Consider the following 17,788-nt stretch of genomic DNA (forward strand, 5'->3'; position numbering starts at 1 on the left):
GCAACCATGAGGAACCAGGTCAGAGAGCAAGAAGACCTCCTGATGAATGCTGAATGTGTTGCAAGCTTGGTTTATTTTTGTTTCTCTCCCTCCCTTCTTCACTGATTAAATTTATAAAGTTTACCGATGTGGTTTCAATTTCTTCCAAAGAAGCCTTAACCTAAGCCCTGAGACCACTCACGCCCTCAGTGGCACCTCTCCTCCACCAGCACGAGCATGTAATCTGCTACCTTAGGTTATACAAAATCCCGAAGACCATTCAATACATTGAGATTTTTATTCTGATTTTGTAGAGACGACACCTCTGTTTTTATAAAGCTTTTTAAAATAGAAAGCATTTTTATATTTTGATGTGGCCAAAGATCTCCTAACAACACTACTTTCAGATTTTATTTTTCTGTCTAATGTCGTAAACAGATCAAATCCTTCCCTGCCTCACACTCAAGACTATGAAGTTCACATATTAGTAAAATACCATCAGTGTTTGTGGAGTTCATGAATGAATGATTTTTTTATTTTTTGACAGAATGTCCCTCTGTCACCCAGACTGGAGTGCAGTGGCACAATTCTGGCTCACTGCAACCATTGCCTCCTGGGTTCAAGCAATTCTCCTGCCTCAGCCTCCCAAGTAGCTGGGTTTCAGGCACCTGCAATCACGCCCAGCTAATTTTTGTATTTTTGTATTTTTGTAGAGACAGGGTTTCACCTTTTTGACCTGGCTCATCTTGAACCCCTGACATCAGGTGATCTACTCACCTTGTCCTTCCAAAGTGCTGGAATTACAGCTATGAGCCACCTCACCCACCCTTGAATGAATGTATTCTTGACTTCTACCCTATCCCTAACACTGTCAATTTCTTGCTTCACGAACTGAATACAGATATGTGATATGAATGGATATGTGACTCAATCCATTAATCTGGGGAGAGCCAAAAACCCAATCAGGATTAACTGGGTGGAGCTTCACAAATGCAATCAGATATCACTTTTTGATTGGAAGGTAGCAGCGGATACGTGGAGGGGCGTGGGTGGGAGTTGTGATTAGAAAGGTCAATAAAAGCTTCTAAAGACCCACAGGAGAGACCCAAAGTCTTCAAGCCTGGAGTTCCTGCTTGGTTCTTCCTGAGGTCTGAGCACCTTCTAGACTACATCCAGATCTGGTAAGTCACTAATTTCTGTAAGGACACTCCCATCTGACCTATAGTCAGCTGGTCTGGGATGGTGACAGTGCAGCCTACGATGGCACAGAGCTATATCCTGTCCTTTTTTTTTTTTTCATGTGAACAATTTGAAGCTTTGAATGTTTTCCTCTAAAAACAGTTCTGTCTTTGTTTCAAAAAAGTTGATTGTGCTTTGGTTTCGGTCATTTCAGAATTCTTGAAGGGAGCAGTGACTCATGCCTTTAACCCCAACACTTTGGGAGGCCAAAGTGGGAGGATCATTTCAGCCCAGGGGTTTGAGACCAACCTGGGCAACATGACAAAAACCCTCCTCTACACAACGTTTTTTTTTTTGAGGGTGGGGATGGAGTCTCACTGTGTTGCCCAGACTGGAGTGCAGTGGCACGATCTCAACTCACTGCAACCTTTACCTCCCGGGTTCAAGCAATTCTCATGCCTCAGTCTCCATCCTCAGAAGCTGGTGTCACAGACATCTGAAACCATGCCTGGCTAAGTTTTGTATTTTTAGTAGAGGTGGGGTTTCACCATGCTGGCCAGGTTGATCTCGAACACCTGACCTCAAGTGATCCACCTGCCTTGGCCTCCCAAAGTGCTGGGATTATAGCTGTGAGTCACTGGTGCTTGGCCTCTACTTTTTTTTTTTTTAATTAGCCGAGCATGGTGGCATGCATCTGTAGTCCCAGCTATTTGGGTGGCTGGTGTGGGAGAATCACTTGAGCCCAGAAGATTGAGGCTGCAGTGAGCCATGCTCACACCACTGCTGTACTCCAGCCTGGGCAAAAGAGAGAGACCCTGTCCAAAAAACAAAAACAATATCTTAACCAAAAAGGATCTATGACCTTAATTTTAAGCCAATCACGTCCTCACTGTAATTCTTCCACTGGAATGGAGACATGGGTGTGGGGGTGCATGCCTGTAATCCCAGTTACGTGGAAGGCTGAAGCATGAGAATTGCTTGAATCTTGGAGGCCGAGGCAACAGTGAGCCGAGATGACACCACTGCACTCTAGCCTGGCCGATGAAGTGAGATTCAGCTCCCTCAACACCAAAAAGAATTATGCCACCTAGGTGATCATTGAATATATGAAGATTTCCATTGTGTTTTCTTAGGGACTGTCATCTCTGTCTTTGAAAACTGTTTTAGCTCTGAAATATTTTGATAAATTTGATGTGGCCAAGGATCCCTCAACAAAGATACTTTCAAGTTTTCTTTCTTTCTGTCTAATATCAGGAAGAGATTCAACCCTTCCCTATCTCACACTCAGGACTTTGAAGGACACATATTAGTAAAACTCCATGTTTGTGAAGGGAATCAGTGAATGAGTCCTGGACTTTCACCCTATCCCTAAATCTTTCATTTTGATGGATGAATATCTAATTCGATCAGTTAATATTTAAGAAAGGCAAAAATCCAATCAGGATTAACTGGGTAGAGATTAAGAATTCGAATCAAATGTAGCTCTCTCTGTCTCTCTGTTCAGTCTAGCCTATTTCCCAGGCTGGAGTGGAGTGGTATGTCAGCTCACTGCAACTTCTGCCTCCTGGGTTCAAGCAATCCTCCTACCTCAGCCTCCCTAGTAGCTTGGACTACAGGCGCAGACCACTGCACCTGGCTAATTTTTGCTGTCTTAGTAGAGGCAGGGTTTTACCATGTTGGCCAGGCTCATCTTGAACTCCTGATCTCAGATGATCCACCTGCCTCAGCCTCACAAAATGCTCAGATTACAGGTGTGAGTCACTGCACCCAGCCAAAATGGTTCACTTTGAATATGTGTAAGAGGTGTGCATTGGAAGCATCTATCTTGTGAGTGATGCATAACAGTGTCACACAGCTTTCAGAGCTTCTCACTGAAATTTTCAATAATGACGCTGGGGCGGAGGCTCACACCTATAATCCCAGTATGTTGGGAGGCCAAGAGGGATAGATTGCTTGAGACTAGGAGTTCAAGACCAGCTTGGACAACATAGCGAAATCCACTGTCTTTACAAAACGTCAAAAAATAAAAGATGAGCTGGGTGTGGTGATGCATAACTGTGGTCCCAGCTACTTGGGGGGCTGAGGAGGAAGAATCCTTTGAGCTGGGAGGTCAAGGCTGAACTGAGCTGAGATCCCACCACTACACTCCAGGCTGGGTGACAGAGCAAGACCCTGTCAGAAAGAGAGTGAGAGAGGGAGAGAGAGAAAGAGAGAGAGAATGAGAGAAGGGAGGCAGGGAAAGAAGACAAGAAAGAAAGAAGGGAGAGAGAGGGGGAAAGAAGGAAAGAAGAAAGAGAGAGAAAGAGAAAGCAAGCTTAAATAATGAAAAGAAAACAAATAGAACCTGTTCTAGGGATGCCCCATGAATGTTCCCAACAAGCTTATTTGTAGGAACTGAAAATGTGGGCATGTAGGCTTGTGACACTCCCATTCCCGTTGTTTTAGAACCCTCAACAATTAGTAATTTCCCCCAATGGTAGGAGGGGTTCACTTTCAGGTTCCTCCACACTCACTAGTCACTGGATGGAGCACTGGATAGAAAGGAAGGGCTAGTGGTGGCCCTGCTTCCTCACTGCTTCGGAGACACTCATGCTGATGCAGCAGAGGCAGAATGCTGGCTTAATGGCCACTGAGTACAGAGCAGAATTGGAGTAAACTGAGGGCTCTTTCACCATTGCTAGAGCAGTGACTTTGGCCCTGGGAGAAGATGATATTGCATGGGCTTGGCCTGAGAGTGATGCCTTTTCTCTGGGTTTGTCCTCTGGAAGTTTTCCCTGCAGATTCATGAAGATGAGCATCCGGACTCCACCCAGACTCCTGGAGCTTGCGGGGCGGAGCCTGCTGAGGGACCAAGCCTTGGCCATGTCCACCCTGGAGGAGCTGCCCACGGAACTTTTCCCCCCACTGTTCATGGAGGCCTTCAGCAGGAAACACTGTGAGGCCCTGAAGCTGATGGTGCAGGCCTGGCCCTTTCGCCGCCTCCCTCTGAGGCCTCTGATAAAGATGCCTTGTCTGGAGGCCTTCCAAGCTGTGCTCGATGGGCTTGATGCACTGCTTACCCAAGGGGTTCGTCCCAGGTGAGGTGGCCCAGGTGGGCTGGTGGGGAGGGCCCAGGTGTCCAACTGAAGGAACAGCTGGGTCATGACAAGTGAGGAGGCCCAAGGGGGATGGTGGTGGTGAGGAAGCTGAGAGGACTTGGCCATTCACCAGCTCCTCAGGGAAAGCACTGCTGACCATGCCAGGTCCATGGAGGTAACAGGAACCTCTCCTCTAATGGCACTGAAAGGCACCATGAAAAGTGAGAACTGGGCCAGGCACGGTGGCTCACAATGTAATCCCAGCACATTGGGAGGCTGAGGTCAAGAGTTGGAGGCCAGCCTGTCCAACATGGTAAACCCCAACTCTACTAAAAACACTAAAATTAGCTGGGCATGGTGGTGGGTTCCTGTAATCCCAGCTACTTGTGAGGTTGAGGCAGGAGAATCATTTGAACCCGGGAAGCAGAGGTTGCAGTGAGGTGACATCACAGCAGTGCACTCCAGCCTGGGCGACAGAGGGAGACTTGGTCTCAAAAAAAAAACAAAAAAATATGGAAGTGGGTAGGATCCAAGGGGAAAACAGGGTGAAGAAAAGTCAGAGAGAGGGACAAGAAGCAGGGAGGGGAGGAGCTGCTATCCAGGATGTGGAGTTTTAAGTTCAGAAATGAGTTCTGAAATTCTCAGTCTCACCTCTACTTTCCCACAGGAGATGGAAACTTCAAGTGCTGGATTTACAGGATGTCTGTGAGAACTTCTGGATGGTTTGGTCTGAAGCTATGGCCCATGGGTGCTTCCTCAATGCCAAGAGGAACAAAAAAGCAGTGCAGGACTGTCCAAGGATGAGAGGACAGCAGCCCTTGACTGTGTTCATAGAACTTTGGCTCAAGAACAGGACTCTGGATGAATACCTCACCTACCTCCTTCTATGGGTCAAGCAGAGGAGAGATTTACTACACCTATGCTGTAAGAAGCTGAAAATTTTGGGAATGCCCTTCCGCAATATCAGAAGCATCCTGAAAATGGTGAACCTAGACTGTATCCAGGAGATGGAAGTGAATTGCAGGTGGAAACTGCCCATCCTGACACAGTTTACCCCATACCTGGGCCACATGAGGAATCTTCAGAAGCTCGTTCTCTCCCACATGGGTTTCTCTCGCTACGTTTCCACAGAGCAGAAGAAGGAGATTGTTACCCAGTTCACCACTCAGTTCCTCAAGCTGCGCTGCCTCCAAAAGCTTTATATGAACTCTGTTTCTTTCCTCGAAGGCCACCTGGACCAGCTGCTCAGGTGAGGGAGGGTGGTGAGCTTTCTCTGCAGACCACAGCGGAGCCTGTTACACTAAACGCTAGTGGGCATCTACTGTGAGCCAGCCTATGAGGATGTAACAGTGAAGGGGACACTAGAATGTCCATGCATTGTCCTGTTGGCGGCCCTGTCCTGTAGTGGGTATCACGCAACCATCCCAATAGAGGCAGAGGGATCAGCCAAGGGAGATGCTATAGAGAGGTTGCTATAATAGGAAGCTAGCTACTGGGGGGTTCAGATCTAGTGAGGGTGCCTTTCTGAATTCTTCCTGAGGAAGTGTGTCTAAGTTAAGATGATGAAAAATAGGCCAGGGGCGGTGGCTCATGCCTGTAATCCTAGCACTTTGGGAGTCTGAGGCAAGAGGATAGCTTGAGCCTAGGAGTTTAAGACCAGTCTGGGTAACATCCCAAGACCGCTGTCAGAAATGAATAAATAAAAGTAAAAACAAACAAGATAACTTTTTTTTCTGAGATGGATTTTCACTTTGATTGTCCAGGCTAGAGTGCAGTTGTGACATCTCAGCTCACAGCGGCTTCTGCCTCCCAGGTTCAAGCGATTCTCCTGCCTCAGCCTCCTGAGTGCCTGGGATTACAGGCGTGAGCCACCACACCTGGCTAATTTTTATATTTTAAGTAGAGACAGGGTTTCACCATGTGGCCAGGTTATTCTCCAACTCCTGACTTCAGGTGATCCACCCACCGTGGACTCCCAAAGTGCTGGGATTATAGGCGAGAGCTACCATGCCCAGCCAACAAGATAATTTTTAAGAAGATGATGTGAAGTAGGGAAGTGAAGTGGGCACTGAAGAGGGGAATGCTCAGCAAACCTGCACATGTCAGAAAATCAGCTTTGTGCCCCACAGTTTCGTGAACATGAATGATCCCATCTCTAATTCCCTGGTGTAAAAAGTTTCTTTTGAGCTCCAGGTAAATTAATTACCTAGGAAATGCATGATTCTGAAACAGAGGGTCAGGGAGCAGGCACAAAGAATGGTGAAAGTGATAGATGGTTTGCTGATGATACAGGCATGTCAGGGACGCCTGCAGCCCGCCCACCCCAGCTGATGTTGCAGGATCCTGCCTCGGTTTGTCCTTTATGCCTGAATCTCCACTGGGCTCCTGTGGCCCAGGGATGTGGTTTTCTGCCTGACAGATGAGGAAAGGGAGCTTTAGGGATTCTGTGAACTTGATCCATTCCTGTTTTTTTTTTTTAACACAGAGTCTCTCTCTGTCACCCAGGCTAGAGTGTAGTGGCATGATCTCTGCTCACTACATCCTACACCTCCTGGGTTCAAGCGATTCTTCTGCCTCAGCTTCCCAAGTAGCTGGAATTGCAGGCTCCCGCCACCACACCTGGCTAATTTTTGGATTTTTAGTAGACAGGAGGTTTTGCCATGTTCAGCAGGCTGGTCTCAAACTCCTGATCTCAAGGAATCCACCAGTCTCAGCCTCCCAAAGTTCTGGGACTACAGGTGTTAGTTACTGGGCCGGGTCTAACGTGGAATTGACCTCGGTGGCAAAGCTCTTCATCACGCATCATCCTAAGTGTTGACCATCAGGCCATCAGAATGACCCTGGACTTGGGCAAAAAGGTCTCCATCCATTACCTTGAAGCCATTCGCCACCACCCTCCACTCACCCCTATGATTCCCCAGAATTAACTTCTTGCTCTCTCTCCCCAGCTGTCTGAAGACCTCGTTAAAGGTCCTCACAATAACTAACTGTGTGCTTTTGGAATCAGACTTGAAGCATCTATCCCAGTGCCCGAGTATCAGTCAACTAAAGACCCTGGACCTGAGTGGCATCAGACTGACCAATTACAGTCTTGTGCCTCTCCAAATTCTCCTAGAAAAAGTTGCAGCCACCCTCGAGTACCTGGATTTAGATGACTGTGGCATCATAGACTCCCAAGTCAATGCCATCCTGCCTGCCCTGAGCCGCTGCTTTGAGCTCAACACCTTCAGCTTCTGTGGAAATCCCATCTGCATGGCCACCCTGGAGAACCTGCTGAGCCACACAATCATACTCAAAAACTTATGCATGGAGCTGTATCCTGCCCCGCGGGAGAGTTATGGTGCTGATGGTACTCTCTGCTGGAGCAGATTTGCTCAAATTAGGGCTGAGCTGATGAAGAGAGTGAGGGACTTAAGGCACCCCAAGAGGATCTTGTTCTGTACTGACTACTGCCCTGACTGTGGCAACAGGTCATTTTATGACCTGGAGGCAGATCAATACTGCTGTTGAATGCCTGCCTATTTGGGTGGATATGTCAAACGCTTTCTTCTGGACACTTGGAAACTAAAATCTAGGTCTTAGGTACATCCTAAAGGGAGCACAGAACCCATCGTTTCACACATGGGCTCTGAAAGTGGGAAAGGAAAGGTGATCAAGCAGGGGCCGGACTTGGGGGAAATGTTGCCATGGATTCGATGGGACTTTGGGCACCTGTGTCCTGTAGAGTCGAAAATGGGAATCTGAATGTCTAGAGTGGAGGCTTGAGAATACATGAGGGAGTTACTCTTGCATGGATGGTTGTAAGGAAACAATCAGAAATAAAGGAAAACTGAGCAGAATCTGTCTGGTGCCCTCTATTATTAAGTAACCTTTTTTCCAGTTTAAGCCTCAGGAATCTTCAGTTATTGATGGAAAAAACAAAAGGCACTGAGTTGTCCAATCAATAAGATGCAGCCCAAGAAAATCAAGGCATTTAAATGAAATTTGGTTATTGTAATCAGTTTCCTCCCATTCTTTTATTTGAGACAGAGTTTCACTCTTGTTGCCCAGGCTGGAGTTGAGAGTGCAATGGTGCCATCTCAGCTGACTGCAACCTCCACCTGGGGTTTAAATGATTCTCCTGCCTCAGCCTCCCAAGTAGCTGGGATTACAAGCATGCACCACCATGCCCAGCTAATTTGTGTATGTTTAGTAGAGACAGGGTTTCCTCACTATGTTGGTCAGGCTGGTCTCAAACTCCTGACTTTGGGTGATCCACGCAAGTAGGCCTACCAAAGTGCTGGGATTACAGGTGTGAGCCACTGTGTGAGGCTTGTTTTTGTTTTTGTTTTTTAAAGGTCTCCTGTCACTCAGGCTAGAGTGCAGCAGCACAATCATACCTCACTGCAGCCTCAATTTCCTGGGTTCAAGCGATCCTCCCACCTCAGCCTCCTGAGAAGCTAGGACTACAGGCGTGTGAGCAACCATGCCTGTTTGCTTGTTTTTTTAAGTGGTGACAAGTTCTCGCTGTCTTGCCCAGGCTGATCTGGAACTCCTGAGCTTGTGATTCTCCTGCCTTGGCCTCCCAAAATGCAGGGAGTATAGGCGTGGACCACCACGCTTGGCTTGGCCTCCTCCAGTTCTTCACTTCTTTAGATGTCTGTTAACTCCTTGTTAGTTTCTGTGGCTGTTCAGTGGGTTAATACACACTAGGTGGACACCAAGGGCCTGGAACATCACTGGGCAAGAACAGTGAGCCAATCCACGTGGAAAGCACCTTCTTCTCAGGTCTTTCACTGCTAGCCAGATGCTGAGACCCTGCCCACTCCTTGTGAGTCTCCACATGGTTCCAGAAGCCTTAGTTGGTGGACGTCAGCTTCACTGCACAAGGAGCCACTCTCTTCCCGCTGCCCTGGAAGGGGATGTCCATATTGTGTATTAGCTGGAGACTCTGGGCAGCACCAACCCTTGCTTGTTCCCCTGACGACTAGCAGCCCTTCTTGAATTAAACTGGTTGTAGCCAGTAAAGACAGCCACATTCCCTTTAAGTAAAATCTAAAACTACACAGGTATGTAACACTTTTTAAATATTTCCATCTGAAATTTAAAAAGTGACTTCTTATTAGGGAGCTAGGTCAGATCGATGAGAGATTTTCTCGTAACACCTCCCCTCTCTCCCTATCAAGGAAGAGACTAGTGCAGCGTGTTCTGGAATCTCACATCATCAAAGGGTGGATAACAATCAAGTGCCTGTGGGTGATGAGTGACCTTCCCTGTGCTGAGGAAGCCTGCATAATGGCCACCCAAGTGAAGGATCCTGCTGAGTACTCAGGGGCTGGTGTTGCTGTCAGGGATGTTAGCCAAGAGCCTCAGTTCCCTGTAAAATGAGGATGATGATGTCCAACAGCTTATAGGACCCTGGAAGGATCCAATAAGATGGTTCATGTTTAGGGCTTGGCATGGGGCCTGGCATACAGTAAGATCAATACATCTTGTTCTTTTTTCTCTTCTCAGCAGAAGTCCCAGAAATTTTCATCTTTCAATCTCACCTCCTATTCCTGACAACAGGGAGGCAACAAGAAGCCAGGGCATGCAATGGGGCTCATCTTCTACCCTCTGCCACAACTTCATCATGACTCCCCCAAACAGCAGAGCCCCAGGAGCCAGCAGGGGCCAGGGTGGGAATTTCTGGACTGGATTCATTCCTAAGAAGAGTAAAATGTCCAATCCATGGGTTTCGCGTTCCATCTGCTGGTAGATCAGACCAGATGGTGTAATTTAATGTTGCAAGGATTATATTATATGGTATTTTTTAAAATTTACTATTATGAGCCAGGAGCGGTGGCTCATGTCTGTAATCCCAGCACTTTGGGAGGCTGAGGCTATTGTCATGGCCAGGCTTGGTGTCTCACACCTGTAATCCCAGCATTTTGGGAGGCTGAGGCGGGCAGATCACTTCAGGTCAGGATTTTGAGACCAGCCTGGCCAACATGGTGAAACCCCGTCTCTACTCAAAATACAAAAAAAATTGCTGGGCGTGGTGGCATTCGCCTGTAATCCCAGGTATTCAGGAGACTGAGGCAGGACAATCGCTTGAACCCGGGAGGCGAAGGTTGCAGTGAGCTGAGATTGCACCACTGCACTCCAGCCTGGGCAACAGAGCAAGAAAAGAAAATTTACTATAATGTAAATACTAGTTGAGTATAAATATTTGTGTTGTAATTTATGTATATGAGAGATATAAAACTTTTAAAGAATGCAACGTGATATTTTAAGAATGGTTAATGGCCAGGCATGGTGGCTCATGCCTGTAATCCCAGCACTTTGGGAGGCCGAGGCAGGCAGATCACGAGGTCAGGAATTTGAGACCAGCCTGGCCAATGTGGTAAAAACCCGTCTCTACTAAAAATACAAAAAATTAGCCTGGGGTGGTGACGGGCCCCTGTAATCCCAGATAGTCAGGAGGCTGAGGCAAGAGAATCTCTTGAACCCAGGAGCAAACGCTGTTGACCACGTGATGCATGGAAACGTTTGTCATGGGTACAGTCACTAAATTGCTAACTTGCGGACGTCAACATTAGCTCACTACCAATAATATAAATAAATTGGATTATGGAAAAAATTGCCTTTGTGATACCATATCCATGTGTGTCATGAGAGTCCAGCAATTGGCCTGGTGTGGTGGCTCACGTCTGTAATCCCAGCACTTTGGGAGACTGAGGCGCATGGATCACTTCAGGTCAGGAGTTCGAGACCAGTCTGGGCAACATGGTGAAACTCTGTATCTATTAAAAACACAAAAATTCTCACCTATGAGTGAGAACATGTGGTGTTTGTTTTTTGTCCTTGTGATAGGATGGGAATTGAACAATGAGAACACATGGACACAGGAAGAGGAACATCACACACTGGGGCCTGTTGTGTGGGGAGGGGGGAGGGATAGCATTTGGAGATATACCTAATGTTAAATGACAAGTTACTGGGTGCAGCACACCAACATGGCACAGGTATACATGTGTAACTAACCTGCACGTTGTGCACATGTACCCTAAAACTTAAAGTATAATAAAAACAAATACAAAAATTAACTGGGCGTGGTGGCACGTATCATCCCAACTCCTGGGGAGGCCGAGGGAGGCGAATTGCTTGAACCCAGCAGGTGGAGGTTACAGTGATCAAAGATCGTGCCACTGCACTCCAGCCTGGGCAACAGAGCTAGATGCCATATCAAAAAAAAAAAAAAAAAAAAAAGAGAGAGAGAGAGAGAGAGAGAAAAGAAAACAAAACAAAAGAAAGTCCAGCATGGTAAAAGGTACATAGAGGTACATGTGGGTGAGCTTCCTTTGTTTTTCATTCTTTTTCCCTTCTCTGGACAGAATTCTCAATGCAAAACATTCCAAAAACACAGAGCAAATGTCTTCTATAATCTTCCCTTTTTTTGAGACTTCTCTTCACAGTGTATGTGCTAGTGTCTTCCAGAGTTTTGTATGACGTGCTATACAGAACATCAGATCAAACGGGCACATCCCTAATAAGTGGTGACTTGCCAGATCTGGACTCACTTTGCAGGGTGCTGGGACCTCTCCGAGAATCAAGCAGTAGCTCCAGGAGCCAGGGCTTTGGGTCTCTTCTGTGCATCTTCAGGAGTTTTATTGACTTTTCTTACCACGACCCCCTTCTCAATTACCAACTTCCAATCCAAAAATGACATCCAACTGGATCCTGAACTTCCACCCAGTTAACGGTGATTGAGTTTTCAACTTTCTTCTTATTAAGTGATTAAATTAGATATGGATTTATGAAAGTGACAGAATTAATAATAGGGTGAAGGACTAAAACTCATTTATTCACTTATTCCATAAATATTGGTAAAGTTTGACTAATATGTGACCTTCATAGTGATACAGGGAAGGTTTTAATCTGTTTCTGACATTAGAAATACATATATTTATATATATGGTATCTTTATTGGAGAACCTTTGGCCACATCAAAAGTATCAAAACGTTTCAGAGTTAAAACAGCTTTAAGATAGACAGTGATATCATCCCTAAAAACACAATAAAAATCTCAGTGTATCCACTGGTCACCTGGGTTTTGTGCTACCTAACATGGGAGATCATATGCTCATTCAGGTGGAAGATAGGAACTACTGAGGGTGTAATTTTTCTCAAGGTTAAGGTCAAGGCATCACTGAAAGCAATCAGGCCTAAATTACAAAGTGAAGTGGAGGTTGGGCTGGACAGTACTGACTGTTCTAATGGCACCCTAGGAGGGAACCAAGACAACATAAAACATGGCAGGTATTTTGTGGGCATCTAGACAAAAGGATTGAAAGACTTCCTTCTGGATTGAGTTTAAAAATTAAAAAAACCTAATTACAAAAGACATAATGCAGACTCGTAAAACATCACAGTGTCTTTGAGGGCAGAGAGGGCAGATACAGTCTTGACTCCTACTGGAAGGTGAAGCATCATTACTCACAAACGTGATGGGCTTCCCTCAGAATACCAGCTTGGGAAGAGTGAATCTGAGTGTGTGAGCTGGGGCAGAGCCCAGAGAGGAGCAGTGTGGTCAGACATAAGGAGGGAGACTTTTCAATCTGGAAGCATGAATGGTGCAAGCTGTGTATCTGAAGAATTTGGGAGAAAAATGAACCCCTTGGGGAAATCCTGCACCATCCTCAGGACCCCAGTGAGAATCCTGCAGTTTGGGGGGTCTTTCTACCATGTTCTTGTTGCCTGTGCTTCTGAAGGTGCTCCTCTGCTGTCCAGGTCAGAGTAGCTTTCAGAGCCCATCTGAAGGGATGGCCTGACTTCAATTCCACTCACAGAATTTCTACTGGGATTCCAAAGCTTCTCCAGGCTTTTGATTGGGGTCTCTAAAATATTTCTGAACTTCTGTTTTCCTCCCCCAGCCTGAGTTGTCAGAGAAGCTGAATCCTCTGCTCCCTGGAAATGTCAGCCGATCTCTCCTGCACTGAGGACTATGGCCACAAACAATGCTAAGAGACACTCTCCCTGGAATCAGCAGTGACTCATACATTCTCCCCAAATTCTACTGAGCTTTTTGGGTGCACATAGCAAGGCACAAAGCAGGGAGCTCCTCAGCTGCTCTTCTGGACCTAAAGAGGCACTCAGGACCAATGGAGGGGAAGTTTGTCTGCCTTCCACAGGAAGAGCTGACTCCTCTGGTTTTCCTAGAAGTGCCAGGCTGTTGGCAGAGCCTGGAACAGGTCCCAGTGCAGGGGCCCATCCCTTCTAGGATCCCCTTGCCCAGCCTTAGAGCTGAGGAGGCTGCACCTGGAATGCAGTGAGTCTGTTTCTGAGTCAGCGCTTTCTTTGCCTGTGGTGTTTGCCCTCTCCATGTTTCTAGCAGTAGAAATCACTGCTCAGGCCCTGCTGGACTTCTTTAGTCCTCAGCAGGATCTCATTCCAGGTCGCATTTCTGACCGTCTTTTCCAAGATCAGGGGCTGCCCCTCCTTTTTTCCCCAATAAAGATCTGAGGAGAAGCTCACTCTGAGAGCAGAGTGGATGCCTAAGAAGGTGCTTGTGGCAGCCTGGGGTGGGGGAGGTCTGGGAACTCGCTGCAGGCTGGATGGAGCCAGGGGGACTAAGGAAAAGAACAGGGCCCAGAAAGGGAGTGGCCCAGAGGAGCTGACGTGGGCCAGAGTAAGTGCAGAGGAGAGAGATGGCAGCAGGGTAGGGGGCCGGGTTATTTGGCTTTCACAGAGCCGTGTCCCTGATAAGCTGTGGACTTGTGTCTGAGATCCTCAAAGGACCTGTGCCTGGATGTGGAGCTGTGAGTTTCTAAGGCCCTTTGATTTCACCCTGGTCTACATGAGGCTCCAGTGTCTGCCCCATCTCACCCCAGGGGCAAAGAGTCAGTCTAGCAGGGAGACATGGGGAGAGAGAGTCAATGGCAAACATCCACCCTGGATGCAAAGACAAGGGACATGTCAGAGGGAGGGAGACTTGGTGTGAGGCCAGGGGAAGGGAGGCACGTTGGATATGATGCAGTTCTGTCTCTGCACTTGCCACAGCCTCATAAGACTGTGAGGATTGAACTTTGCAGGAGGGAATGAGGTAGAATGGGGTCTGGACTGGAGTCCCTGTCATCCAAGTGACCCCATATCTACTCCTGCCAACCAGGTGAAGGTCTTGCTAGATGTAAGTCAAACCAGGACCTATCAGACTGCCTGGCACTTTCTGGTGGATCTAGAAGGAGCACAGTGATCCTCAGTCAAACAAATCTTGCATTGTCCAGGGCTGAGGATTTTCAGGTGGCCCTGGAGGGGGAGACTCTGGGGAAAAACCACAGAGAAGATTTTGGCACATTTGACACTATTAACATCCAGTGCCTCCCCTTCCTATTGGTCAGGTGTGGTGGCAGGAGAATTGCTTGAACCCGGGAAGCAGAGGTTGCAGTGAGCTGAGATCACGCCATTGCACTCCAGCCTGGGTGGGCAACAAGAGTGAAACTCTGTCTCAAAAACAAACAAACGAACAAAACAAACAGACAAAAAAATGTGAAACAACAACAAAAAAAACCTTTGACTGAGTGCCTGCAATGTGCCACCTACTATTCTGGGTGCTACTTAGGATAAACAAGAAGCAAGGCAGCTGCAAAGTGAGCTCAACAGAATACACCTGGCTTGGCAGTGCAGTGCAGATCAGAAAAAAAATGCCTGTGCAGCATAAAATGTGAAGAGACATCTTCTTTTCTTTTCTTTTCTTTTCTTTTCTTTTCTTTTCTTTTCTTTTCTTTTCTTTTCTTTTCTTTTCTTTTCTTTCTTCTTCTTTTGAAAGACAGAGCCTTACTCTGTTTCTAAGGCTGGCGTGCAGTGGTGCAATCTCGGCTCAGTGCAGCCTCGGCCTCTCAGGCTGAAATGATCCTCCCATGTCAGTCTTCCAGTTAGCTGGAAATACAGGTGTGTTGCATGGAATATCTTTTTCTGCCCCTTCACTTTCAGACTACATGTGTCCTTATAGGTGAAGTGAGTTTCTGGAAAACAGCATATAGTATGGTCTTATTCTTTTACTCATTCAACGACCCTAAGCCTTTCACTTGCAGAACTGAGATAAATTATCTTCATTGTTGTTATTGATAAAGGCTTAGTACTCCCATTTCATTTCTTGTTTTCTGGTTGGTTAGAGACTTCTCTCTTCCATCCTTCTTTTCTTATTGTCTTTCTTTGTGTTTAAGTAATTTTCTCTTATGAAATCCTTGGGATGTGACTTTGCTGGCCAGAAGCCTCTATGGCTGGGGGCACCTTTGCCGGAGTTTTGATGGGATTCACTGGGTTTGTTCTGCCCACTCAGACTGGTAGACTATGCTTGGCTCATGCTTCAGGCCTGGATCACATGCCTATTAAGGGAGGGTCAGGACTGGAGCAGTGAGGGGTGTGTGAGTGAGCAGGGGGTCTGGCCACTTTGGACAGTCACTGGCTCCCGCAGCAGTGGGGCAGGCAGCTCCAGGTGCCAGCACAGGTGCCAGATTTTTGCAAGGCTGCAAATGAAACAGGCACAGCAAAAGCAGCTTCCATGTTTGTCCCTGGAGTACACAGTGGTGTCTGCTGCTCTTTCCAGGAAAGTCATCTCATCTTCTCCACAGCTCTCAGTAGAGAAAAGGTACCGGAGTGGATTGCTTGTCTCTGCAGGAAAATCATCCCAAGAGTGGGTAGTTTCACTCTGCCACTGTTCATCCTGATATTTTCCCTGAGTCTGGGGCTTTTGGGGCATCATGGGGAAGGAAGTATGTGCTGCTTGGGTCATAGGTAGCCATTGGCAGGCACAGAAAAGGCACCACATATTCCCACTCTGGTCCATAGCACTGGTGGACCAGCCCACAGGCTTCAGGCCCTCCTTGGTCACAAGGTAGAGCCTCACCAGGTACCTTCGTCTTCCCATCCAGGAGTCTGTCTGCCTCCCACCACCACCCATGGCACCCGGGTCACTTGCATCAAGGAGCATCCAAAGGCCAGCACTGATCTGTCCTCAGCCCCCTCTCAGCCTCCCTCCCATGCTCATCACGGCCCAAAGCCCAGAGTGTTCAAGACAGCAGGCGCACGGTGCATCAGCACGAACCTGAGCATGCACACACTCATCTGGGCTGCCACAGCATACATGCTTGACCCCAACCCCGCTCCAAAATTACAGCAGGTGCCAGGAGGGACCACACAGTGGGAGCAGACACCCCCATGCTGCAGGAGAAGGGGAGACCTCCTGAGCCCTCAAGAGCACTGGGGGACCTTGGTTGGAACTGCGACCTGGGCAGCTTCAGTTGTGCCTTTGGAGCTACTGTCCTGCCAACTCGGGAGGGCCAGGACTCCCTCTTGTCCCAGGATCCCATCAGGTTCAAAGTGTACATAGCCTCAGTTATGCCCTCTCTCTGTGTTTCTCCACAGAGGTGACAGGTGAGATGCAGGTTCACAGCAGCTCTGGCCAACCCTGCAAAAACAAACCCAATGCTTCTGGGTCTGGTTTAATGAGCCCCAACTGCACTCTAGTTAAGAATATTGCAGGCTAACAGCAGGCAGTGAGGAGTGAGTTTGAGGCTTTGTAGAGGCTCCAGACCTGGGAGCGGGTCTCATTAAGCCATGAGAGGGTGTGAGTGGCACAGCTGTCTGCCTCAGGAACACGGGGCACAGGCCTGGCTCACAACCTGCCAAGGTGGGGTGCCTCCAGGAGTGGACCGTGGTCCCCAGACCCAGCAATTAGGAACGTCAGTCTCTGTGGTCACCCCTGTGGGGGGCAGATCTTGGAAATGCAGCCCCAGGAGGATTAGCACAGAACCTCCCTTCGACACCCAGGAACTTGGCACTGTTAGCAGGGGGGGCACAGTGGCCCCATAGCTGGCCAGGTCATTGAACTAGGTGCCATTTCTGCTTCCCAACAAAGGCCCCTGTAGCTTGATTCCAGCTCTGCCTACCACCTCAAGCCCATCTTCTCCTCAGGGCCCCTCTCTGCCCGTCCCTTTGTGCCTGACTGAGCTGCTCCTTGCAGGCAAAAATGTAAGGAAAAAACAGATGACTGAAGAGAAGTAAAGAATGGGTGGAGATCATTGGCACACCCGTAATCCCAGCACATTGGGAGGCCAAGGTCAGCAGATCACTGAAGCCAGGAGCTCAAGACCAGCCTGGTCAACATGGAAAAACCACGTCTCTACTAAAAATACAAAAAATAGCAGGCTTGGTGGCACTTGCGTGCAATTCCAGCTACCAGAGTGGCTGAGGCATGAGAATCACTTGAGCCCCGAAGGATAGGATTGCAGTGAGCCCAGATGGGACCACTGCACTGCAGCCTGGGTGACAAAGCAAGATGTTGTCTTTTTTTAAAAAAAAAAAAAAGCAAAGAAAAAGAATGGGTGGGAATTAAATGTTTTGCAGCTGAATCTCAATCACAGACAACAGAGTACTTTGATACTTTTCCATCAGTAACTCAATAACTAGGGATTTCTGATGTATAAATCGCTAAAACAAGTCAATCAAATACAGAGGACACCAGAAAGTTTTCATTGAGGTTATTTCTGATATTCCTTGGTAACCGTCCCTGCAGGGATAACACTCTCATCACT

General features: G+C 47.6%; 1 protein-coding gene across 1 annotated transcript; it reads left to right on the top strand.

Moving 5' to 3' along the window:
* Positions 1-3,927: 3,927 nt before the first annotated feature.
* On the top strand, positions 3,928-7,887 carry LOC115933244 (PRAME family member 15-like). The gene is made up of 3 exons (XM_055374147.2): positions 3,928-4,235; positions 4,903-5,484; positions 7,184-7,887. Exons 1-3 carry the CDS (start codon positions 3,943-3,945, stop codon positions 7,743-7,745), a joined length of 1,437 nt encoding a protein of 478 aa, XP_055230122.2. The 5' UTR covers positions 3,928-3,942; the 3' UTR covers positions 7,746-7,887.
* Positions 7,888-17,788: the final 9,901 nt, after the last annotated feature.

The sequence above is a fragment of the Gorilla gorilla genome, chromosome 1 (genome assembly GCF_029281585.2).
Source record: "Gorilla gorilla gorilla isolate KB3781 chromosome 1, NHGRI_mGorGor1-v2.1_pri, whole genome shotgun sequence".
In the NCBI taxonomy this organism is placed as follows: domain Eukaryota; kingdom Metazoa; phylum Chordata; class Mammalia; order Primates; family Hominidae; genus Gorilla; species Gorilla gorilla.